Source organism: Cheilinus undulatus, linkage group 4 (assembly GCF_018320785.1).
Source record: "Cheilinus undulatus linkage group 4, ASM1832078v1, whole genome shotgun sequence".
NCBI classification, from domain to species: Eukaryota; Metazoa; Chordata; class Actinopteri; order Labriformes; family Labridae; genus Cheilinus; species Cheilinus undulatus.
In genome coordinates this window covers 45,759,600-45,783,270 of record NC_054868.1, presented here as the reverse complement: position 1 = coordinate 45,783,270, position 23,671 = coordinate 45,759,600, and the positions used below count along the sequence as shown (strand labels likewise).

At 37.9% G+C, this 23,671-nt stretch overlaps 1 protein-coding gene and 1 long non-coding RNA gene across 5 annotated transcripts; both read right to left on the bottom strand.

Annotated features, from left to right (window-relative positions):
* Positions 1–934: 934 nt before the first annotated feature.
* LOC121507743 lies at positions 935–6,711 on the bottom strand. Its single transcript, XR_005991749.1, has 4 exons — positions 5,822–6,711; positions 4,256–4,685; positions 3,469–3,554; positions 935–1,362 (listed from the first exon to the last, which is right to left on the bottom strand). It is a non-coding gene; the product is annotated as an uncharacterized LOC121507743 (long non-coding RNA).
* Positions 6,712–7,035: 324 nt separating this feature from the next.
* On the bottom strand, positions 7,036–23,669 carry LOC121507740. 4 transcript variants are annotated; one of them, XR_005991746.1, is made up of 9 exons: positions 23,600–23,669; positions 12,085–12,203; positions 11,915–11,973; positions 10,113–10,194; positions 9,240–9,328; positions 9,060–9,124; positions 8,764–8,935; positions 7,235–7,343; positions 7,124–7,142 (listed from the first exon to the last, which is right to left on the bottom strand). XR_005991746.1 is itself a non-coding variant. In XM_041784072.1 (8 exons), exons 2-8 carry the CDS (start codon positions 12,146–12,148, stop codon positions 7,139–7,141), a joined length of 579 nt encoding a protein of 192 aa, XP_041640006.1. In that variant the 5' UTR covers positions 12,149–12,203; positions 23,600–23,669; the 3' UTR covers positions 7,036–7,138. The 4 variants fall into 4 exon arrangements, 3 of the variants coding, with proteins under 3 accessions (XP_041640006.1, XP_041640007.1, XP_041640008.1); XM_041784072.1 differs by lacking the exon at positions 9,060–9,124 and having other exon boundaries at positions 7,036–7,142; XM_041784073.1 differs by lacking the exons at positions 9,060–9,124; positions 23,600–23,669 and adding an exon at positions 13,174–13,251 and having other exon boundaries at positions 7,036–7,142.
* Between the last annotated feature and the right edge of the window lie 2 nt (positions 23,670–23,671).

Here is a 23,671-nt window from a genome sequence, read left to right as displayed (position 1 = left end):
AAAGCTCATGTTTGAAAAATTTTAGCATGTAATGAAAACTCTAAAGTTTTAATACATGTCTTGTGTTTATTGCAGCTTTGACTCTGTTTTTATTTTACAGGTAAAGTGACTTTAGAAGGCAGTGTTGATGCAGTTAGGATTTTAAGTTCAATGTCTTTGTACTATTATCTTTGTTTACAGGTAAACCTTGCACAGCTGATGGTAAAACAAAACTTAACTGTCAAATTTCATACAGCAACATACTGTAGGGGATTTTAACAGTTATTACCTGGCAGTTCGAGTTGCCAGGTAAATTCTGTATTTTAGATCAATACAAGAACATGCTGTAAACTGGATTACAGTTAGATGTTGTTTCTGTAAAACAACTACAATAAACAGCTGTAATTCCAATACAATATTTAACTGTAAATAAATAGCTGCAATTTATTTTACAGTAACAGCAACTTTACAGGACATTATTGGCAGCTTTTTTGCCAGGTATTTACTGTAAATTCTACAGTCAATTTGTTAGTGTTTGCTAGTGACCTGTATGACGGGAGTGCGTCAGACAAGGCAATAACAGCAGATTGTGGAGTTCTCCAACATCTACACGCAGGTGATATGGTAATGGCAGATAAGGGCTTCACAATTGGGGACATTTTGCCAGAAGTAGTTTTGCTGAACATCCCATATTTCCTTGTCAATGGACAGTTCACACAGGAAGAAGTGAAGAAAAACAAACTCATCTCCATTGCCATGACCATATCCCATATCAGTTCAGAAAAAACATTAGCAGTATTGAAAGTATGTGTGTGTCTTACAAACCTATAAACACCCATTCTTGGTGAAATTTCATGATTTAAATGAATGGTTTGAAAAAGAAATGAACTCAAATTCATGTCCAAACTTTGAAGACTTTTATTAAAGCAATATTGAATTAAAGTGCTGCTCTTCTTTATACCCTGAAACATTGGTAGAAAAAATGTTGTGTAAAGTGCCAAAGCTTCATCATTAATAACAATAATGAAATAGAGCTGAAAATCTTTTAGCATCTTCAATTTGTTACAACTCTGACGGGATTTTTGGTAGGAAACAATCTTTGCAAAATGTTTCCAGAATATCAGTGTTTTCAGCCCATGTTGGTTCTTTCAGCACTGGCAGGATGACAAGGTCAAGAGGGGACAACACAGCCAGGTGACAAATGTTGGCTCTGGTCAGGTGTAGGTTGCCTTGGATCTGATGCCAGTAGTGTGTGTGATTTTTTTTTATTTTTATTTTTTTTTAGCATCATGGAACCCGTCACTTCATCCAACTGCAGAAAGAAGTCCCTACTCTCCGCTGCCTGGCAGATAGACTTGGATTTGGCTGAGCAGGGACATTCACCTAGGGGTGGATAATATGCAAATGTATCACAATTTTGGGAGTAACAACAATCAATTTACCAGCTAGAATAGTGTAGTTAGGTCAGAAAATGGCATTATTTTACTGAAATGCTGCCTTTAAGACAACACATGCCACATATTGATATCCAAAACCTAAGTAATTGATATCAAAATCTAAGTAGTCTCATCATGATCTCAATATAGTGCTACTGTATACTATAGGGCTGGGCGATATGATTCAAATCAATATATTGATTATTTCAAACTTGCACCTGGACTGAAATTAATATGAAATGAAAACAGTCCATATACAAGCTCATAAAACGTTGCGACACGTGAGCTTATAGATCGCCTGTTTTCAATCAAAAAACTCTGTGTTATACTTCACTGTACAATGGTGGCGTACTAAAAAGTGAAAATATCCAATCTACAAGCTCACCATTGTTCAGGGTTGATTCAATAAACTATACAAAATCTAGATTTTTTCTTATGTGGTTAATTTATATATATAATATAGGAAATACAAAAAAAATATTTTTAATCAAATGTTCAATTATTTGAGATTAGGGTCAGTAATTGGTCCCAAATTTCTGTTGAAGTTTATTTTCTATCTAAAAAAAATTAAATAATCTTTCAAACACTGCATTTTCCATTTACTTGGGTTGTCTTTGTGAAATATAAAAATTGAAAATTGGTTTGATGATCCGAAACATTTAAGTGTGATAAATATGCAAAAAACTCAGGAATCAGAAAGGGGCAAATACTTTTTCACACCACTGTATTTGAAATGTTCTATTCCACCTAAAGCCAAAGAAGTGCCCTTCAAAACAATGAATGAGATGTATCCATGTAGGAATTTTAAGCACCTGTGAGGGGGCTGAAAGCATCTCCCTCACTGAGATGATAAAGATCACACAAGCTGCAGAGACTGTTAACCTCAATTAATTAATACAGAATGTTATTTTATTTTGCCAACCCACCTAACTCTTCCTGCCTTCAAGGCCTACTTCCTGTGGGAGTCCAGCTGCCAATCACCTAGTTAAGTTAGGTTTGAGCAGGGAAGAGAGAGGAGGAGGGAGGGGGGAAGTTTATTTAGTTATATTAGTCTTTAGTTTACATTATTTGGGATTATTTAGTTATGTAGATTCTGTATTGATTACTGATCTTTTTGCAGTGTGTTGATTAATTGTAAATATTAATTTGTAAATATAGGACAACAGATGTCTCACTGAGGGGGAGGGGTTAGAGTAGAGTGGGCCTCTGCTCAGCTTAAATAGGTAGCACCTGTGCGAGTGAGGGGTGAGTCGGATCCTGCAGTCTGCTGCTGCTGTGAGGGAGACAAGGATTCTGTTGTGCCATTCTGATGTCCTACAATAAAATAAGAAAGCTTCAAAGCTTTGAACCTGCTGTTTGGGACCATCATTTATAAGTCTTCACTTTTGCCGGTCTCTGTCCAAGGTCAAGGTTCACTACCATCACAAATCTTACAGCACCTTAAGTTTAATATCCATTCAAATGAATGTACATTCTGCAAAAATGCTATTGAAACTCAGGAACACCTTTTCTTTTCTTGTAATACTTCTGATTTATTTTGGAAAAAGTTTCAGAAATGGCTTTCTAATCATAACTTGCCTATGTCAACATTAACATATAATAATGTAAGACTTGGTGTACTTTTGGAGGATTCCAAGTTGGAATTCCTGTTTAATAACGCATTAATCCCTGCAGAACATTTTATTCATAAATGTAAGTTTATGAATGTTAATCCACACTTCCTGGTCTTTTTGAAAGAGCTTTCTATATTTTTTAATGCTTTAAAAGGTATCAAAGCTAAAAATGCACAGTGTCTTTATGAGCATTTGTTAGTCTTCTCCTCTGATAAGACCCCAGAAAATAGAAATTATAACAATTTTTTTTCTTCTGGAATTTGACTGTTTTTTTCTTCCCCCCTTTAACTAGCTATCTATGATTGTTTAGTTTTTCTTTTTCTTTGTTGTTTGTTTAATATAGTGTTCTGCTCAGTCTCAAAAGTGATTGTCTTTGGAACTTCATCTGCTTGTAAGATTTGTATTCACAAATAAAGACTCAAAACCAAACTTGTTCTGACCTTTTCATAGCTTCCTGGCTCTTTGACCCTTAGCCAGAACAAGACTTCTTGTCACTGTGTGCCCAGAGCACCACCTCCTGGACAAACTGAGTATAGCACATTAGCTCAACAGATATTGGTTCATTCAATGACTTTTCCTTTTAGAAAATACACATGAATTTACACAAAAAACATTTTTAAAGACTTTTTAACCAACTTGCTAATTTAAATGAAGTGCAATTTCAAGACCTGTACACATATGTTAATAATAAATAAATTGACTTAAAAGTCAAAATGAAGAAATAATTACAGAAATATGAAAATAGACAAATATATAAGCAAATAAATAAGTCATGAAAGGTCAAAAAAGACAAATAAATACATCTATATTTCAAAATTTTTGCTTTTTTAAAATTTATTTATTTATTCCTGTATTTATTTAGTTATTTGTTTATTCCTATCCATAATTATTCCTGTATTTATTTCCACATTTATTTATTTGTACTTTTGTCATTTTTGGTCCCCCATAGCGTGTGGCCACTTTTCTGTGGCACTAAATATTATTGTTGAAATGCCTTAAATCTGTGGGCATTTTGGAGATATTCATATGTTCACCTATATACACATAAATATACACAAATATATAGAGAAACGTGTACAGATTATACATATAAATAGGAATATGAATGTTAAAAACTTTAATATTACTGAATGATTTCAAGATCTACTTTAGACATAGGACTGGCTCCTAGCATAAGTAGTAATAAATTAGCCTAGATACAGTGAAAGAAATGCATCATTAACTTACTGAAATGGGTATCAAACCCATGCTGAAGTTTGGACATGGTTGTTGCAAAGAAATGGTGACCCACACCATCACCAGCAGCTGGAACTCCTATGCAAACAAAACACACCGCACCAAACTCTAAAAGCTGAGTTTCTATGATTTGCTGAAGGGCTAAATTCTACAAATAATTCATTCCTATAATCTTACAAGATTCCTCTGCAAGTTTGATTAGTTAGATAGAAAAGAAATGTACCTTTCAGTGTTCATGTCAAAGGAGAGGCCCATTCAACATGAACCACCTTGTATAAAGAAAAGATAGCTCTGTCCCTTTCCTCTGCACTGTCTCCAAGATCCATGACCACACTGAAGGCTTTTCCATTTGCACGCTGATTTAAAATCTCCTCTCTGAACATTTTGGCCGTATCCATGGAATCCTGTTCTATTTTCCAATCTAAAGCAGTGAGAAAATGTCAAAAAAAAAAAAGTGTTAGAACTCACAAAGCTCCTCAACACCTCCCTGAAATTGTCTATAACAGTGGTTCTCAACCTAGGGGTCGGGACCCTATTGGGGGTCGCGACACACTCAGTGGGGGTTGCCAGATGCCTTGAAAAAAACTAAGAACATTTTTTAAATTACACTATTGCCATTTTACACCAATTTTACCAAATTTTAACCTTTTTTCATCACTTTCTGACACCAATTTTTACAATTGTAAGACATTTTTGCCACTCAAAACCCATTTTTGTCCATTTTAAATGCTTTCCATTACTTTTCTCTGCCTGTTTTGCCACTTATAACCCAATTTTTGCCACTTTCTGCCTTTTTTTGCCTCTGTGGACCTATTATTGCTTCTATCAACCCCTTTTTACACCCCTTTTTGCCCGTTCTAACTACAGTTAACCCATTTTTGCCAGTTTATATCCAATATTCATCCCATTCCACCCAATTTCCACAATTTTTTTTTGTAGTTTAAAGCCATTTCAGCAACTTTTTAATCCCATTTTTGCCCCTTTAACCCATTTATGTTCATTCAAAATCCAATTTCACCACCTTTTTACCATTTCTTCTCTTAAATACATTTTAACTGGGCATTAATGTTCATCACCAAGCCAAATCAGTTCTCAGTTAATATTGTGATATACCTACGTATAAATTACAGTAATGAGGACATTTTGACAGAAGAGGGCGCAATATTGGACACTGTGTTTGTCACGTGTGTTGTCTGCAGCTTTTTTTGGCACTTTTAGCCCAAAACAAATTTCCTTCAGGACAAGAAATTTATCTTATCTGCCTCTGAAAAAATCAAGGACTCTGACTCTCCATGAGGTTAACTGTAGACTGAGTTCCCTTTTATTTTGGTCTTTGAGTCCAGAGGAAAAAGACTTTTAATAAGCAGCTCACTGAAGATGCAGCAATGCCTGGGAAGGAATCTGTAAAGCCTCCTTTTTCTGGTTTTCATTGAGTAAAATATTGAAGCCATTCATTAAACTTGAATAAATGCAGCATAACAAGGGTGACTATGTCATGAATGATTTAAATGCCTATTACAGACTTCTGATGTTTCTGATGTGGATGTGCTCACTCACTGCTGACTGAAGCCCTTGGCATTGAGCCAGGCCTCCACCTCTGCAGATGGGGATTGGTAGTTCAGAGGGGTTTTGGTGTCAGCCGCACGGGGGACCAGTGGACGAGTCGATCCTCTTCTACCAGCCATCGTTCACGATCAAGACGGAACTAAATTACATGGAAACATGAAAAACTGTCATATTATCCCATTCCGACTTCTTTGCTGAGTTTTCGTAACTTTACATAACCTTAATGTTCCATCTGTCACAATCACTACCAGCCAATCAGAGCAACAAAACATATGATGTTTAGTAGGCATTTGCAGCCCTGGAGGCAAATTAACTACATAAGAGGTCAACGGGCAGCCATTATCATGTCAGCACATGATTATTCACTGAAAGTGAAGCCAGTTGGTAAATTAAAGTCTTCCTGAGATCAGTCAGGAGAAAAACAATTTTATTCTACCAATAAAAGCCTTCAGTGTGGTTCTTTCCTCTTCTTTAAATAAAGAAATGTTGTCCAGTTCTGACTAAACTGAACTGTGGCCTGCTGTTAAAGCTAAATAGCATGTGACCAGAGTGCTCAGTGTATATAGGACACAAGTCATTCCCCTGTTTAAAATGATTATACTGGTAAATAAACTTTAAAATGGCCATTTTAAGGTGAAAAAGCTATATATTGTTGCTTTAAATGACATGGAATTGGCTTTACTGTCCGTCCGTCTCCTTAATCTCCTACTAGAGTCACAGTCCCTCCTACCAAAGTCTCTTCTAGTTCACCATCTCTCCACCAGGTGTCCCACTTTCCCCTAACCTCCATCTACATGCCACATCTTTGAATAATCAGCCATGCTGTTTCCTGCTCTCCCCTTGTTTATCAAGTTTGTTTGTACCAGATTTGTCTGATACCTCTTTAGTCTATTTTGCAAACATAAAATGCTACGGCTGATGTCTAACATGTGAGAGTCCCTTTCCTTTGCCACCGTCTTCTCCCTGCAGTGTTGTTGAAGGTAAAACCATGCTCTGTGGTCGCAGCGGGCTCACAGGACCGGTCCCATCTGGACTTGGAGGAGCATAGGAAAAGGACCTTTTTGGAGGGGCGAGGGGTACTTTCTGTTGAAGAGCGGAAGTGTAAAAAAGATTAATAAAGCAATGGAAGGCATGAACAAACACCTCTTATGTGGTTGTGTCTGTGTTGTACCTTTGACTCTCTGCGGACCACCAGGCTGTCTCTCCCTGTGTGATTCAGAGCCGACAGAGGCTCCAGGATGTTAAAGGGAACAAATCCAATCTGGTCAAAATGATTACGACATTTCCACCACCGTTTGGAGGACTCGATTACCTGAAAAAGATCACACCTCACAAGTCAGGTCATTTTAAATAGAGGTTATGTCACAGCAGGGTCGTTATCCTTTCAATCTTCTCTGCGTTTACCTCGAGTGTTTCTCCTTGGAGCACCGAAAGCTCGCTGCTGTTCCTCGCCAAAAAGTCGTAACTGCAGCAGTAGAGCCGTTCACCTTCAGGTGGAAGTGTGGTTTCGTCTCTGGAAGAGAAACAACACCAGAACATAAGAAAACAGGCAGGATTACAATTCTATCATGCAACCCAAATAAAAACCAACATTTCAGGTGTTGAAACTGACACATTTTACCATTTCATGAAAAATATGAGCTAATTTTGAATTCGATGTAACCAACATATCTCAAAAGGGAGGGGCAGGGTTACATTGTGTAGCATCTCCTCTTTTAACAAAAGTCTGTAAATATCTGGAGAAGTGAGGAGACCGGATTGCTGGAATTTTGGGAGAGGAGTGTTGTCCCATTCTTGCCTGATCTAGGATTCTATCTGCTTAACAGTCCTGGGTCTTCTTTACTGGATTTTGCCTTTTCTATTGTTGAAAAGTCTGAAATGCAGGCAGGCCAGATCAGGACCCAGACTCCTCTACCGTTTAGCCATGCTGTTGTGAATGTCTTGCTGAAATAGTCACGGTCCTCCCTGAAAGGGACGTCCTCTGAATGGGAGCATATGTTACTCTAAAACCTCTCTCTACTTTTCAGCATTGATAGTTCCTTTCCAGATGTGAAAGCGGCCAGCACCATAGGCACTAACGCAGAGATGCAGAATACTATCAGAGATGCAGACCTTTAAACTGTTCCAGGACAATAAGCTCCTCTTTAGTCCACAAGACAAAAAAGAACTGTCAAATTCAGATTCATCTGGTCGCAGAACAGTTTTCCATTTTGCCTCAGCACAGCCAACTGTGTGGACTGAATGATTTCTGGAAGTGTTCCTGAGCCCATGCTGTTATTTTTAGTACAGAATCATGCCTGTTTTAATGATGTGGCCTTTGAGGGCCCCAAAATCACCGGCATTGCAGTACTGACCTTCAGCTGAGAGACTCTAGATCTCTGAAATGCTCCTTATATACCCAGTCATGTTTCTGATGTGTTGCCAGTTAACCTAATTAGTTGCCAAATGCTCCACCAGCTATTTTTCAATGTTACTTTCCAGCCTTTTGTTGCACCATCCCTGCTTTTTGTCAGATGTTTTGCTGCCATCAAATTCAAAATGAGCTAATATTTTTCATGAAATGTCTCATTTTCAACATCTGACATGCTGTTTATGTTCTATTGAGAATAACATTTGGTTTATGAGATTTGGCAATCACTGACTTCTGTTTTTTTTTCACATTTTTCACATTGCCACAACTAGATTAAAATAGTTTTTTAATCATGTGAGAAATCATTCACATAGGGAACATTACCAGTCCTTAGATAACACACACAACCTCAAATAGCTCCCACTGCTATGTTGGTGATGCATGAATGGGATGGGACCAGGAAAGCCCTCTACAAGCTAAAATGCATTAACCATGAATACGAGTTTGTAAAATTAGTCATTTGGCAGCTGTATTTAAAATTGTTTCTGTGATACTTCTTCATTTGTAATGTCTGCAGACTCACTCGTCCTCATTGCTTGGACCGTGACTCTCCAGTGCCTGCTGAGCTTGTTCCTGCAGAGCCTGTGCCGCCCTGCGTTCGCTGTGAGCATCTTGTTTGGGTTGGGACTTGATGGGATCTTCCAAAGGTTGGCCATTTGAGCCATAAGCCTGAGGTCGCCACCCATCCAGGAAGACTGGTGAGTATGGAAGAACAGATGCGCCAAGGTGTGAGCTTGAGAAGTGGGTTAAAAGATCAGTCAGAGCAGCACAATAAACCCTCAAATGAAGAATTAGACATCTAAATACTATCATGCAGACCAGGGGGAGGTCCAGTTGAGTCCTAAAGAAGTCCACAGCTCCTTCTCCCCTTCAGTCAGATGCTCCTGGAGTAATGAAACAGCCCCACTCATCACGGCAGGGCTGAGCACTGATGCTCCTAAATATTCACATGCATGTCAGATGGTAATAAGGGCTTCATCAGGATGAATTAACTCTCACCAGCAGACTGAGCGAGTACTTGATTTTCTGAAAGATGTCCACAAACTCTTCCTCCGGTGGAGAACAAGCTTTCATGGTCAGCAGGTTGTCTGCACACACAAACATGGTCGTCAAAGGAGAGATAACAAATGGCTGCATTGTTCCTTTTTCCCACATCTTTACCAAGGAAACTAATCCCTAAAGCCTTTTAAATTTTAGACAAGAGGACATTCAGGAAGAAGTTATTATAATCTAGATTACTTTGCAAAGATTACCAGCCCACATGTGAGTATATTTGTTCAATTTTGTCAAAACATAGAAATCTAAAATGTTTATTTGTTCTACATACATATAAAAGACACTAATGTTAATCCAGCAAGGTCACTGTATCCTGATATGCAGGGCACCTTTAGACACAAGGACATTAATGATGAGTTTAGTTATTTTCAATTTCAGCTGTGACAGAAATAGAGAGCAGCTGCAGCTCACTCAAATATACAGTTTGAACACACTGAAGTTTCTCAAGTCTCTGTGGAGTCTCAAAAAGATGCAAAAGTTACATTTATGGCCCATTCAGCACTGCTTATTCTCAAAAACCAAGTATAAAAATAGTTTGCTGACACACAGCAAGACGTTGATCACCATTAACAATGGTGAAGCAGTGCCTGCACAGGAGCTTAGTGTTTTTCTTTTGTTTTTCTTCTTTTTTTCAAGCAGCCAATCTTACAGGGATATTTCAGGATTTCTGAAGTTGGGAGGTATAAGGTACTAGGCTATAGTAGTGGCATTAGCGTCCAGTGATTTCTGTCAAAGTTGCTCCTGTTGTTATTACGAGCTTAGAGAGGTCCAGCGCATAGTGGCTGTAATGTGACAACATATAAAATCAGCCCTCACCATCTTGATCTTCTTTCTTCTTGCTCTTTCTGTTCCTCTTCTTCCTCCATTGGTTGAGAATACTCTGAGCCTCAGCCGCCTGCTGCAAACGAGCCATAAATCACTCCCCATTGTCAAAGCAGTGGTAATGCAGTGTAATGAGACAATTCACAGAGTTTTTTCAGTGAATGTGAAAGTTTTTTTTAAAGATGATCTTTTTGGGGTTATTTTCCTTCATTTTGATAGGACAGCTGCAGAGAGACAGGAAATAAGGGGAGAGAAAATGAAGGAAGACATGCACCAAACATGCGCTCATTTAATGACAACATTCATAATGTTCATAAAGTCTCCTTCATGTGAATAAAAGATTATTATGACAGTGTCATATCAATTGTATTTATACCCCTTTAAATAAAGTTTATTTATATTTAAGTGATAGGATTCTGTAATCGATTTGTTCTAAGTTAAATAAAAAGACAGTTGCCTAACAGTGCTTTTCTTTCTGGAAGTCTTTCACTTTAAAGATAAGGTAGGTAGCTCATTTTGAGTGATAAAGATACTTTTTGGTTTAATCCATCGCGGTCATCGCTGCTGCCTGATTCTGGCTGGCTAAGGTGGTGTGTTTTATTTTTCTAAAAATACACATATCCACCTTATTCCAGGGGCCGCTATTGTGATTCAGAATATGGGCCAAACTTCCGGTGCTACGGCGGAAGTACATAAATACATGTAATTTAATACAGCAGCTAATGATAGATGCTAACTACGAACGACAGTTGTTTGATAGAAATTTACCGCCAATTTGTAAACATTGATATATTTTTGAAATCACAAGTTCACATTGTTTGTTTTGAAAGCTGTTAAGTAAGTGAAAAAGGTGGATACCACATTATTCCTCAGGGGTCTACTGCTATAAATGTGGTTGGGACTTCCCGTATAGTAACAATAATGGAAAAACACGATTCTTCCAAGGGATTACTAAAGTGATTTAGCGTCAACAGTGGTTGTTCGGATATAAATATTTATGAAACAATAAATACTGCTTCTTTTTTGTTAACTCAAAAAAGTTAAAAGAGCTGAGTGTTTGAATAATATTTTCTGTAATGCTAAGTACCTGTTGGTTCGGTTGTGGTACTAATTAAATGAAATATATGTCTTTAACAACAGTGTTTTAAACATGCTGTCCACTAAATGTATTTGGGATGTAATTCTTTCAATATTAATTCATCATTAATTCAAAACTTGACCAAACTGAAGAGCTGACAACTTCAGTCTTGGATAATTTTATTTAATATAATTCCCACATTTTAAGAAGGATTAGTTGGTGAAATAAGGATTTCAGCAACACCACAAACTAGAAATGTTATCTGAAGGTGGTGTAACTCATTTTACAAAACATGATTGTTTATTATTATACTGATATGACACTAATTAGCTAAATATGCTTGTTTATGTTATCCGAGGTAATGTCGTCATTCTGTACTCTTTAGTAGAGGGCAGAAAAATGATCATATTGTCCAGATTGAGGTGAAGCAGTGGAAAGTTACATAGTTTAATGTCCAAATTGCTCTAAAATTTGCGTTTCACATCTCGTATTTCATGCAAAGTCCCATTTAGATAGAAGGGACCGGAAGTTGCGCCCATATTTCACGCAAAGACTCATGGGGGCTAGGAATAAGGTGGATAAAGATATTACTTTCAAAAACAATGCTATTTTGTTCCTCTTCTCTTGCCTTGAGTTTCTGCCACCCCCCTTGCAACCCCTGGGAACCTACTGGGGGTCAGGACACACAGTTTGAAAAGCACTGCTTTAAAGGACTCACCACTTCTCTCTCAGCATCCAGTAGGGACATATGATCAGGCTCTCCAGAGTCACCGTTCTCTAAGAGGAGGAAGAAAAAATAATTTGATTCAATGCAAAAACACCACACCAAGAGTTTTAGGATGGCTACAAGTAGCAGGATGACTGGCAGACATTTGCTGCTTACTTTACCTTTAACAGCCTCTCCATAGATGGGCAGCGCACAAGGAGGAAGCTGCTCTCCTGGAAGCATCATGACTCGCACACCTGAAGGCTTTCTAGGGACCACTGGGGGAGGTTTTTTTAGACATCTGTCGAGAGGAAAATCACAATTTAATCAGGTGATGGCAAATTAAAAGCTAAAAAAAATTCAAAAGAAGTATGACGTATCTGCATTATATCAATATCAGCAGATATTAGCTTCAAAAGTTCATTGTAGGTTTTGGCAGATATTACATTTTCTTCCAATATTAAAAACCAGACCATCAGCTGGAAGTATTTCACGCATTTAAGCAATGCTTATTGAAGCATTTAATGTCATAAACTTTCAGCTATTTTTAAACTCTGTTAATCACTATAGATTGCTTTGTGTATGAATAGTGCAATGTAAATAAATGTTCTCATCTCTGCATACCTTGTTTTTATATCACTTTCTAATCTTAATTCCTGACAATACAATGTCAAAACTTTAAGTCACTGATCCACTCAGGCTCATCTTGACTTCATGTGAGGGTCTTAAAAATGATGAATGAGTGCTCCACATATTGCCTCATTCCCCTGGCATATTGTAAGAATGCTGAGTATTCTGTCTGCACAGTCGCACATCCGCCTGTTGTACACACAACAAGAAAAAACACTATTATAGAGTACATGGTATGCAGCTGACACAGCCACAAAAACTTTATCAAAAAAACGTTCACAGATTAATGATAAAGAAAAGTTCACGAAAAAACATAGTTTTTCACCAAATTCTACTGTCCTCTTGTCATTTTTTAACTTCCAACAAAGCAGTAAATCATTTCCAATTGAAATAAAGCATTAACATATCTATTTCAATGCAAATCAAGCAGAAAATTCCCTCATGCATTTGCAAATATTGACATATCCTAATGTTTGAAGATGAAATCAAACTGTTTCAGAAGTCTCTCACTCCAAACAGCTGACACAAAGCACCTGTCCTCCATTAAAAGTGGACCTAACTCTTTAAACCTCTGTTAAATTCATCAACACTTAATAGACTCCATTAGCACAAATCTAAGCCACAAAGATTCAGCACCGTACCTTCAGTGCAGATGGAGACTTTCAGTCCACAGAAACAATCCTTGAGTTGACCCGTTTGTGCTCTGAGTTGAGTTGTGTGCATGAGAACGTCCCACCTTCCTGAGACATGCAGAAAAACCACTCTGACCTTCCTTCAGCTCCTAATCTGCTTTCTCTCTCTGCTGATTCTCTCATACTCTCTAACTCACTCCCAGTCTTCTCTCTGAGACGCTTTCTTCCATAAAACAGACATTTCCATCAACACCTGCCTATGGCTTGTGCCAGAGGCTGCGGCGTGATCTACAACACATGCCATTCCAGGAATGTGATGCAGTCTCCTTCAGACTACAAACCTCCATAAATTCAATGACATCAAGTTTCACTTGAGATAAAATGGCCAAGGCAAGATAAGGCAGTTGAAATAAAGGTCTTATTAAAGAAAATTACAAAAACTGTTTAAAATGCAATGCAGGTCATTGCTTGTATTTTCCTCAAAGGAGAAATGCTATCAGCTCAGGCCATTTTATCTTTCTGTAAGCACTTTGCTTTGTGTCTTTAAATACCTATGATAAATTATATAACAAAGTCTGTTCTCTCACTTTTTGGCCTTTATATTTATTTGAAAATATAGCTCATACATTTAGGCTACATAAAATCAGTCTTATCAATACTCTGGATGTCAGAGGTACACTACACTGACAAAAGTTTTCACTCACCTGCCTTGACTCACATATGAACTCAAGTGATATCCCATTCTTAATCCATAGGGTTTAATATGATGTTGGTCCACCCTTTGCAGCTCTAACATCTTCAACTCTTCTGGGAAGGCTTTGCACAAGGTTTAGGAGTGTGTTTATGGGAATTTTTCACCATTCTTCTAGAAGTGCATTTGTGAGCTCACACACTGATATTGGATGAGAAAGCCTGGCTCTCATTCTCCGCTCTAATTCATCCCAAAGGTGTTCTATGAGGTTGCGGTCAGGACTCTGTGCAGGCCAGTCAAGTCCATCCACATCAAACTCTCTCATCCATGTCTTTATGGACCTTGTTTTGTGCACTGGTGCACAGTCATGTTGGAACAGGAAGGGGCCATCCCCAAACTGTTCCCACAAAGTTGGGAGCATGGAATTGTCCAAAATCTCTTGGTATGCTGAAGCATTCAGAGTTCCTTTCACTGGAACTAAGGGGCCAAGCCCAGCTCCTGAAAAACAACCCCACACCATAATCCCCCCTCCAACAAACTTTACACTTGGCACAATGCAGTCAGACAAGTACCGTTCTCCTGGCAACCGCCAAACCCAGGCTTGTCCATCATATTACCAGATGGAGAGGCGCGATTGGTCTCTCCAGAGAAGGCGTCTCCATGGCTCTAGAGTCCAGTGGCGGCGTGCTTTACACCACTGCATCCCATGCTTTGCATTGCACTTGCTGATGTATGGCTTGGGTGAAGCTGCTTGGCCATGGAAACCCATTCCATCAAGCCCTCTAGCCACTGTTCTTGAGCTAATCTGAAGGCCACATGAAGTTTGGAGCTCTGTAGCCACTGACTGCAGAAAGTTGCCCACCTCTGCGCACTATGAGCTTCAGCATCCGCTGACCCCGTTCGGTCATTTTACGTGGCCTACCACTTGGTTGCTGAGATGCTGTCGTTCCCAATCACTTCCACTTTGTTATAATACCATCGACAGTTGACTGTGGAATATTTAGGAGCCAGGAAATTTCACCACTGGACTTGTTGCACAGGTGGCATCCTAACACAGTACCACGGTGGAATTCACTCAGCTCCTGAGAGTGACCCATTCTTTAACAAATGTTTGTAGAAACAGTCTGCATGCCTAGGTGCTTGATTTCATACACCTGTGGCCATGGAAGTCATCGGAACACCTGATTGCAATTATTTGGATGGATGAGTGAATACTTTTGGCAATATACTGTATATTGGCTTGAAATCATTTATTTTTTTAAAGGTGAGCTGCTCAAAATCTTTAACATTTTTCATGCTTTCAAACCATACAATCTCCTGTTTATTGATCATTAGTGCCAAGAAGCTTTAAAAGCTATATATATTTAAAAAGACAGCTGTTAAAGAGGGGGATTTTTGATACCACAATATTGCCAGTATTTGCATATTGTTAGACAAGTTTGCTTGCTATTTTTGATTTGAAAAAAAAGGGAAATTACCCAAACTTGAATGCATTACGTTTCTACTTTAAAAGTAATAAAATAGTTATTGCCTAAAGAATTTTAAGGAAAAAGGAGATCAATATTAATGAAATAAATACTACTATGCTGTCTTTGAGCTGAGTTGCCTGTTTAAAGGGCAATGAATAAAGGAAAATCTTGAGAGAAATTGATAGAAAGACTGTCTTACTGACTTTAAAATGGGGGGAATTATTGGATACAACATTTTCACTTTAATATAGTAAACTGTTTCTCCAAATCACCCAAAGTCCTTGTAAAATGACATGGCAATAAACCCAATTCAAATAGCAACATACCGTTAATATTCCAACCACATAAAAAATCTCAACATTTCCAGTGGCTTCACTTAAAATAACCAAATGATATACAAATATTTATTAGCATAGCTGGCTGGCTAGCTAGCTACCAGGCTTTTAGTTTGACAATTGTATGTTTACCTCCGGGTCACTTGACGCTCCTTTTCTAACATATTTACTACCTTAAAGTTAAATAACAAATGGAAGACAGAAGACCAAAAAAGTCAGGGTCAGTGAACTTTCTGGCACTTGGTTTTCCTGTTTCAAACCATGACCCTGGCCCCCCTGACCGGGATCATGCCCCCCTCAACAACTTCACTAACTTTAGCAGTAGCATCTACAAACAGAACAATGGCCCCAATTATTCTAGATGCCCATTTAACACATTCGTACCCAACCACCTTCCCCACAGCCACACCGGCCTCCTCCACACTACACTGCACTGAGGGGACCAGCTTAATGCCATGGCAGCGAGACAGCCTCTGAAAATCAGCTGCACCAGCCTCAGCTACAACAAAGTCTTTCTCTACCACATACACAGCACAAAAACACAAGCCTAGCTAACAACAACTTAAGACTAGTGCTGTTAAATGATTTAAAAAATTAATCAAGTTAATCACATCACTATTCTTTGTTTAATCATGATTAATTACAACATTTTTTAAAGTTCTAATCATTTTTAAACGTTCTTATTATAAAGTGTTTATTTTCATTATTTTAACTTTATGTACAGTGCTTTGAAAGCGCTTTTTACTAAAAAATGCATTAATTTATTATTATTTTCTCTAAATTAACATTTAAAATCCTACCATTTACTTGTATTTTTGTTTGAGATAAATTAGTACAAGTATGGTGTTTAAATGAAGAAATATTAAACAAACTCGGGTTTTTAAACTTATTTGTGGTTTGTAAATCAGAGTTTTTTAATTCACTGATCATTAATATTTTTAAACTGCAGTAGAGCCCAGCAGACAAACACATCAGGTAGAAAATAAGTTGTGCTGTAAAGTGAATGATCAGGTGTGCTGTTAACCCGAGGTAGCTGAAGTTGCTGACTGATGTCCTGTGGTCTCTCGTCAGTGTAATAAATGTAGCTCGGGCCAGCTGCTCCACTTTAGTTGCCTTTTTAGCTGTCATACAGTTCGCAGATTCTTGTGACAGTAGTTCTTGTAGGTATTCTGTGGTACGGGTCATCCGAGGCGACGCGGATGATGTCTTGAAGCCCCTTGTCGACAACGATGTCGATAGTCTGTGCTCTCTGGAGACCCATTAGCGATCGCATTAGTTAGCTTAGATGTTGTCGTTTTGGGGACGAACCCGGGTCTGCTGGACTGTGCCGGTCCAGCTTGACGTTATTGCTTGATCCGTGTCGTTGTAAACGTCTCTGGTAATATTAGCAACATCAGCTATCATGGCTTGATCCTGTGTTGTTAGACGCGTTTAGCCCGGAGGTGGTCCTTCAGACGTGAAGCAGATCTTGGTCTGTCTCCTCACTCATCACTGCTGGCTGCGTTTGACCCGCCTTTAACCTTTCACCCCAGGAACGTAAACGTCCGCGCAGTAGGACTACGGGAGGAAGTTGTGGTCAAACTTAGAAAACATGAAACACAAAGGAATAAGCTAAAGTCAAGTTGTCAAAAAACTCACTCAAGCTTTCAGACAATCCGCTGTCAGCTCGCACACTCACTCAGAAAAAGAGACAGTGTGAGTGTGTGGTTCTCTCCTGTTGATTGACAATGTTAGTTATAACTGGTTCCATAGCAGGCCGAAGTTCGGGAAATAAAGTCATAAGTCATCCATTAAGTTGTACACATGCTGACTACCCCACAACTCCACAACTTTGCTGGGCTATTATATGATGAAAGGATAAAATCTCTTTTTTCCTATTGGAAACGACGTTTCCACTGTGGCACAGCGGGATGGCTTTCGTCTCTCAATTCGAAAGTCACGAGTTCGCGGACGCCTACCGTCAATATTTTTGTTTTTTCATTTAACTTTTTTGGAATTATTCATATAATACCAAATCTCCTTGACAATCCAAACAAGCCAGCAAAAACATTGTGTGACATTTCACTTTTAATTGTGGAAGAAATCAAAAACACTTTATAGTCAGTGACTGAACATCCTGGTGCATAGAAATCACACAATTTATCAGGTCACAAGCTAAAGTGCTGCTAACTAGTGGCAAAACTACAAAACTGAACAAAAACAAAAACCATCAAATCTTCATTCATTCATTACTCAACAAGCCATAATTCACTTCACCCAGCTCTTGAGAGCATCAAATTACTGGGATAAATGACAATGGCAATAATTCAAAGACATCAGAGAAAAGATGAGACAGTAAAAAACAAAAGCTGCTTCAAGTTGACATAGCTGTAGGGGTGGCTACCCTTCACCTTTGAACCAGTATGGTACCAATTCCCGGTACCTGTGAACCAAAAAAGCATACAGTTGAAACCAGAAGTTTACATACACTATATAAAAAGGCACATAAACTTTTTTTTCTCACCGTCTAACATTAAATCAGATTAAACTTTTTCCTGTTTTTGATCAATAAGAATTACCAAAATTATTTCTATTTGCTAAATGCCAGAATAATGAGAAAAGGATTTTTTTAGACAATTTTTATTACTTTCTTCAAAGTCAGAAGTTTACATACACTAAGATTACTATGCCTTTAAACATTTTGGGAAAGCCCAGATGATGATGTCATGTCTTTGGAAGCCTCTGATAGGTTTATTGACAACATTTGAGTTAATTAGAGGCACACCTGTGGATGTATTTTAAGGCACACCTGAAACACACTGCTTCTTTGTGTAACATCATGGGAAAATAAAAAGAAATCAGCCAAGATATCAGGAAAAGAATTGTGGACTTGCACAAGTCTGGTTCATCCTTGGGTGCAATTTCCAGATGCCTGAAGGTGCCACGTTCATCTGTTCAAGCAATTATATGCAAGTATAAACACCATGGGAACGTCCAGCCATCATACCGCTCAGGAAGGAGACGGGTTCTGTGTCCCAGAGATGAATGTGCTTTGGTCTGAAAAGTGCATCTCAACCCAAGAACAAAAGCAGAAGACCTTGTGAAGATGCTGGCTGAAGCTGGTAAGAGTGTGTCATTATCAACAGTCAAACGAGTCCTGTACCGACATGGGCTGAAAGGCCACTCTCCCAGGAAGAAGCCATTACTCCAAAAGAAACATAAAAAAGCCAGATTACAGTTTGCAAATGCACACAGGGACAAAGACCTTAATTTTTGGAGACATGTTCTGTGGTCTGACGAAACTAAAATTGAACTTTTTGGCCATAATGACCATCGTTACATTTGGAGGAAAAAGGGGGAAGCTTGCAAGCCTGAGAACACCGTCCCAACTGTGAAACATGGGGGTAGCAGCATCATGTTGTGGGGTTGTTTTGCTGCAGGAGGGACTGGTGCACTTCACAAAATAGATGGCATCATGAGGAAAGAACATTATGTGGAAATACAATAGTACTAACTATTGTGAGAAGCTTGTGGAAGCACATCCAAAATGTTTGACCCAAGTCATACAGTTTAAAGGCAATGCTACCAAATACTAATGAAATGTATGTAAACTTCTGACTCTCAACAAAATAATAAATAATTGTCTAAAAAATGATCTCTCTCATTATTCTGGCATTTAGCAAATAGAAATAATTTTGGTAATCCTAATTGACCAAAAACAGGAAAAGTTTAATCTGATTTAATGTTAGATGGTGAGAAAAAAAAGTTTATGTGCCTTTTTATATAGTGTATGTAAACTTCTGGTTTCAACTGTACATACTCCAGAGGGTATGGCACCAAACACTTTTGCAAAATCCCCAGGTGTTACAGGTATTCTATATTGTGACAAAAATTCTTCATATGTGAAAAGAAGACCCTGCCTATTAAAAAGCTGATCTACCAGTAAAATATTATCGTCAAACCAATTTTTCATGAAGAGAGACTTGTGTTTATATAAGATATTCCAGATGTAATAGTTGTGAGGAGAAAAGTTGTGCTTGTAGGTAAGTGACCACGATAAGAATGCTTGGCGATAAAAAGCAGACATTTTTACAGGAATTTTACCAGTATCAAAGTTACAGACAAGAAAAAAATCTATGCCACCAAGTTTAGATAATGTATGGAGAGGTATTATATTCCAAATTGAGGTAGGGTTTTTAAGTAATTGCTTTAACCAATTAATTTTAAATGTATTGTTTAATGGGTAAAAATCCAGAAAATTTAGGCCACCACTTTCATTTGGGTTCATAAGAACTGATTTCTTCAGGTAATGAGTTTTATTTTTCCATATGAAATTGAAGAGCATTTTGTCAATCTCTTTTAGAAGTTTATCATCAAGATGCAGAGCAAGAGCTGCATAAGTTAGATGGGAGATTCCTTATGCTTTAGTGAGTAGAATTCTGCCTCTCATGGACAGATCTCTTGAGAGCCAATGGTTTAATTTTCTTTGAGTTTTTTGTATAATTGGATTAAAGTTTAAGGTTGTTCTAAGATTTTGATCTTTGGTAATTAGTATTCCTAAGTATTGGACCTCAGTTTTCACTGGAACGTTACAAACTGTAGAGGCTGCACAATCCTTTATAGCCGTAAGTTCACTTTTTTTTAAATTCAAGCACAAACCAGAAGCCTTAGAGAATTCCCTGATTACATCAATTGCTACAGTGATTTGATTTTCATCTTTTAAGAACAGTGTTGTGTCATCCGCCAGCTGAGTTATAATTCATTCTTTACCAAAAAGAGAGACACCTTTTAACTCACTAGATTTAATGTGGTCTGCCAAGAGCTGAGCAACTATAAGGAAAAGATATGGTGAGAAAGGACAACCCTGTCTAATGCCTCTAGACAGATTAAATCTACGAGATGTACCACTCATTAATTTTATAGAACTGTTACTGTTCTTATAGAGTTTTTATTGCTGAAGAAAAGTAGTCACCAAAGCCAAACTTGTTTAAAGACTGCAAGATGAAATGATGCTCAGCTGTGTCGAAGGCCTTGTAGAAATCCAAAAATGGTATAAATGCATTGTCATGAATAATTTCTGGGTAGTCCAACACATCCATGACTAGCCTGATGTTGTTTGTTATGTGCCTTTTGGACATAAATCCTGATTGTGTTTCTACAATTATTGAGTCCAGTACCTTCTTAAGTCTCTTAGCCAGTAATAGCGCGAATATCTTATAATCATTATTAAGCAAGGTTATTGGACGCCAGTTATCAAGAAAAAAAGTGTCTTTATTAGATTTGGGAATTAGAGTCATCAAACCTTGAGTCATGGTTGTTGGGAGATACCCATTAACTAACTAAAGACCTCCAATAAAAAGGGAGAAATAACATCAGCAAATGACTTGGAAAATTCTGAAGTCCATCCATCTATACCTGGTGATTTGTTGTTTTTTAAGTAATTAATTGCATTTGAAACCTCTTTAAGTGAAATAAAGCTATCACAACTCTTCATTTCATTCTGCGTAATAGTTTTAACTGTCAGGGAATTCATAAAGGAGTCTGCCGATGCTTGACCAAATGCTGAAGAGTATAGCTTTTGGTAAAAGGTGCTGCAATGATTCGATATTACATTGTAGTCCTTTGTCAGAACTCCATCCACAATAAGTTTGTCAATATTGTTCTTTCTGGAATGATGTTCTTCTAAATTAAAAAAGTAGTGTGAATTCTGTTCACCTTTTTCAAGCCATCTTGATCTGGACCTAATAAAAGCACCTTTTGCTTTTTGGTTGTACAACTCATCTAATTTTATTTGCAAATTAGAAAGTTCTATTTTTTCGTCTTCTGATAGGGTATCTGGGCTTTTATGAGATAAATGAGTGATCCTTGTTACTATGTGAACTTCTTCAGCTCTTTGGATTTTGCTAAATCACTGCTGAATTTCCTTAGGAACTTACCTACTTCAAATTTCAAAAGTTAGATCCAAACTGTTTATCTTTTTGAGCATTGGACCAAAAGTATGAAATGAGATTGCTAACCTCTTTTTTTTAACATTTTCATTTGATAATAAAGAGCTATTAAATTTCCAATATTCTGATTGAGCAGCAGATCTTTTTATGGTGGACAAGTTAAATTTAGTACTAACTGCTTTATGATCTGTGAGAGGCATGGGGCAAATATCCACTTCAATTTCATTTTCATGAAAACCTTTTGAAATTAACCAAAAATCATTTCTTGATTGGCTTGAACCAGTTTTATTACTCCATGTGAAAATTTTATCATTAGGATGTTTACACCTCCAAATATCCTAAAGGTTAAACGTGTCCATAAATACTTTGAGATTCACAATGCTCCTATTTGGTTGCACAGGAGGCCATCTGTCCATGTTGCTATCCAGTATAGAATTAAAATCACCTCCTAGTAATAAAGCGGCATTTGGGAATTTATCCAACCAACTCATTAATATGTTCTCTATCATAACAAGGAGATCATCGTTTTCTTTTTAGTATTATAACCATAAACATTGGTTATTATGAATATCAGATCATTAAACTGAATTGCTTGACAGATGAAATGACCAAGCGGGTCACATTTTGTTAGAAGCACTTCACCCTCTAACCTGTTTTTTAATGTAGCCACTCCAGCAGAGCGTTCTGTACCATGAGAGAGCCATATGGTATTACCCCACTGAGATTTCCATAAGTTGCTTGTTTTGTTGATTCAGTGCACTGCTACAGACGTCATTACTCACGTGCGTGCGATGCTGCGTTCGCGTCCGATATGGAAAATTGACTACTCTTCCACTCTCTTGCAGTCACAAGGATGCGTTTAAGTACCGAAACATGGTATGGTTTGATTTTACGTGAATCGGTACTCGGTAGTACCGACGGAATTCGGTCAGCGCTTATAAAAGCACCGAATTCGGTACCCATCCCTACATAGCTAGATTTTAGCTGATACCCATATCCAGCCAGGGATACAAGTGTAGGTCCCATCTTAAATTTTACTCCCTAAAACACACTTAGTAAGCAGTTCAAAGATAAAGAAAAAGATAAAGTCACTCCGTTGGTCCACCCTAAAACTCCACAAACTTTTTTCTACATTTGACCAATATAGGCTGATATTTACCACCATATCTATCTAGATATCTGTGGAAATTGCAGATCTGCCATTACCAGTAATCAACTCTTCAAGCTAATATCTTCCTTTTAAACAGTCACACAGACATGAGAGTTTTAGGGCATCACAATCAAATCATCAGTACTGAATCAAGACAAAGTTGGACATGATCATTTATGTACACAAATGTCCTCATGGAGGCAACCTTTTCTATATATTTATTTGATTTCATTCTTTTACAGACTTCAATCAAAGAATAAAGAAAAAATACTGCAGGGTGTATGAGGATCATTCAAAATCTCTAAATTATATTACAATTTTACCACAGCTCTCTGGAGTGATGTTGGCCATGTCAGTTGTCCTCCTGTGCTGATTTGGTGTATATTGTCATGTACCTTTTTAGATCAGAATTGACCTCAAGTAGTAAGTTATTTAAGCTTGTTAGCACTGAATACTGAGTCAATCTGTAAATTGTCTTTCTACTGGCTGTCTAGTGTACCCAGTCTTTCATTTTATTGAGTGACCATGTTAGCTGTAACTTTCAGCTGATGGCATCTGGCGTTATTGTAGTTACAACAGATAATGAGAGTGGAGAGGCATAGAATCCACGTTGCATTAAGTCCAGTGTGAACTTTCCACAGAAGTATGGGGTTGTATTTTCTCCCACTTCTCACCTGCTTTGTTTTATCTTAGCAAATGTTATTTGCCTTGTTTTTCACAATTAAGAGTTGCATGGAGTTTTTTTTAAACATCTGTTGACCGCTAAACGTTTTCATGAAGATAATGCATCTCACGGTCAGTTTCTCCTGTTTCCTCAGTCATGGCTTCAAACAGAAAAATGAACTGCCAGAAGGTACACTGACCGTAAACCCTGTCCTCCACCGTCTGTCCGTCACCTCCGCATTATAACACGACCCCACTGGCCGGCACACGTG

What these genes read in the sequence shown, in the direction of transcription:
- LOC121507740 (XM_041784072.1), bottom strand. Translation starts at nt 12,148, where the DNA reads ATGATGCTTCCAGGAGAGCAGCTTCCTCCTTGTGCGCTGCCCATCTAT. An exon ending in CTATGGAGAGGCTGTTAAAG is followed by an intron (nt 11,974 to 12,084) that starts GTAAAGTAAGCA and finishes TCCTCCTCTTAG; the next exon opens with AGAACGGTGACTCTGGAGAG. An exon ending in TGGATGCTGAGAGAGAAGTG is followed by an intron (nt 10,195 to 11,914) that starts GTGAGTCCTTTA and finishes GCTCGTTTGCAG; the next exon opens with CAGGCGGCTGAGGCTCAGAG.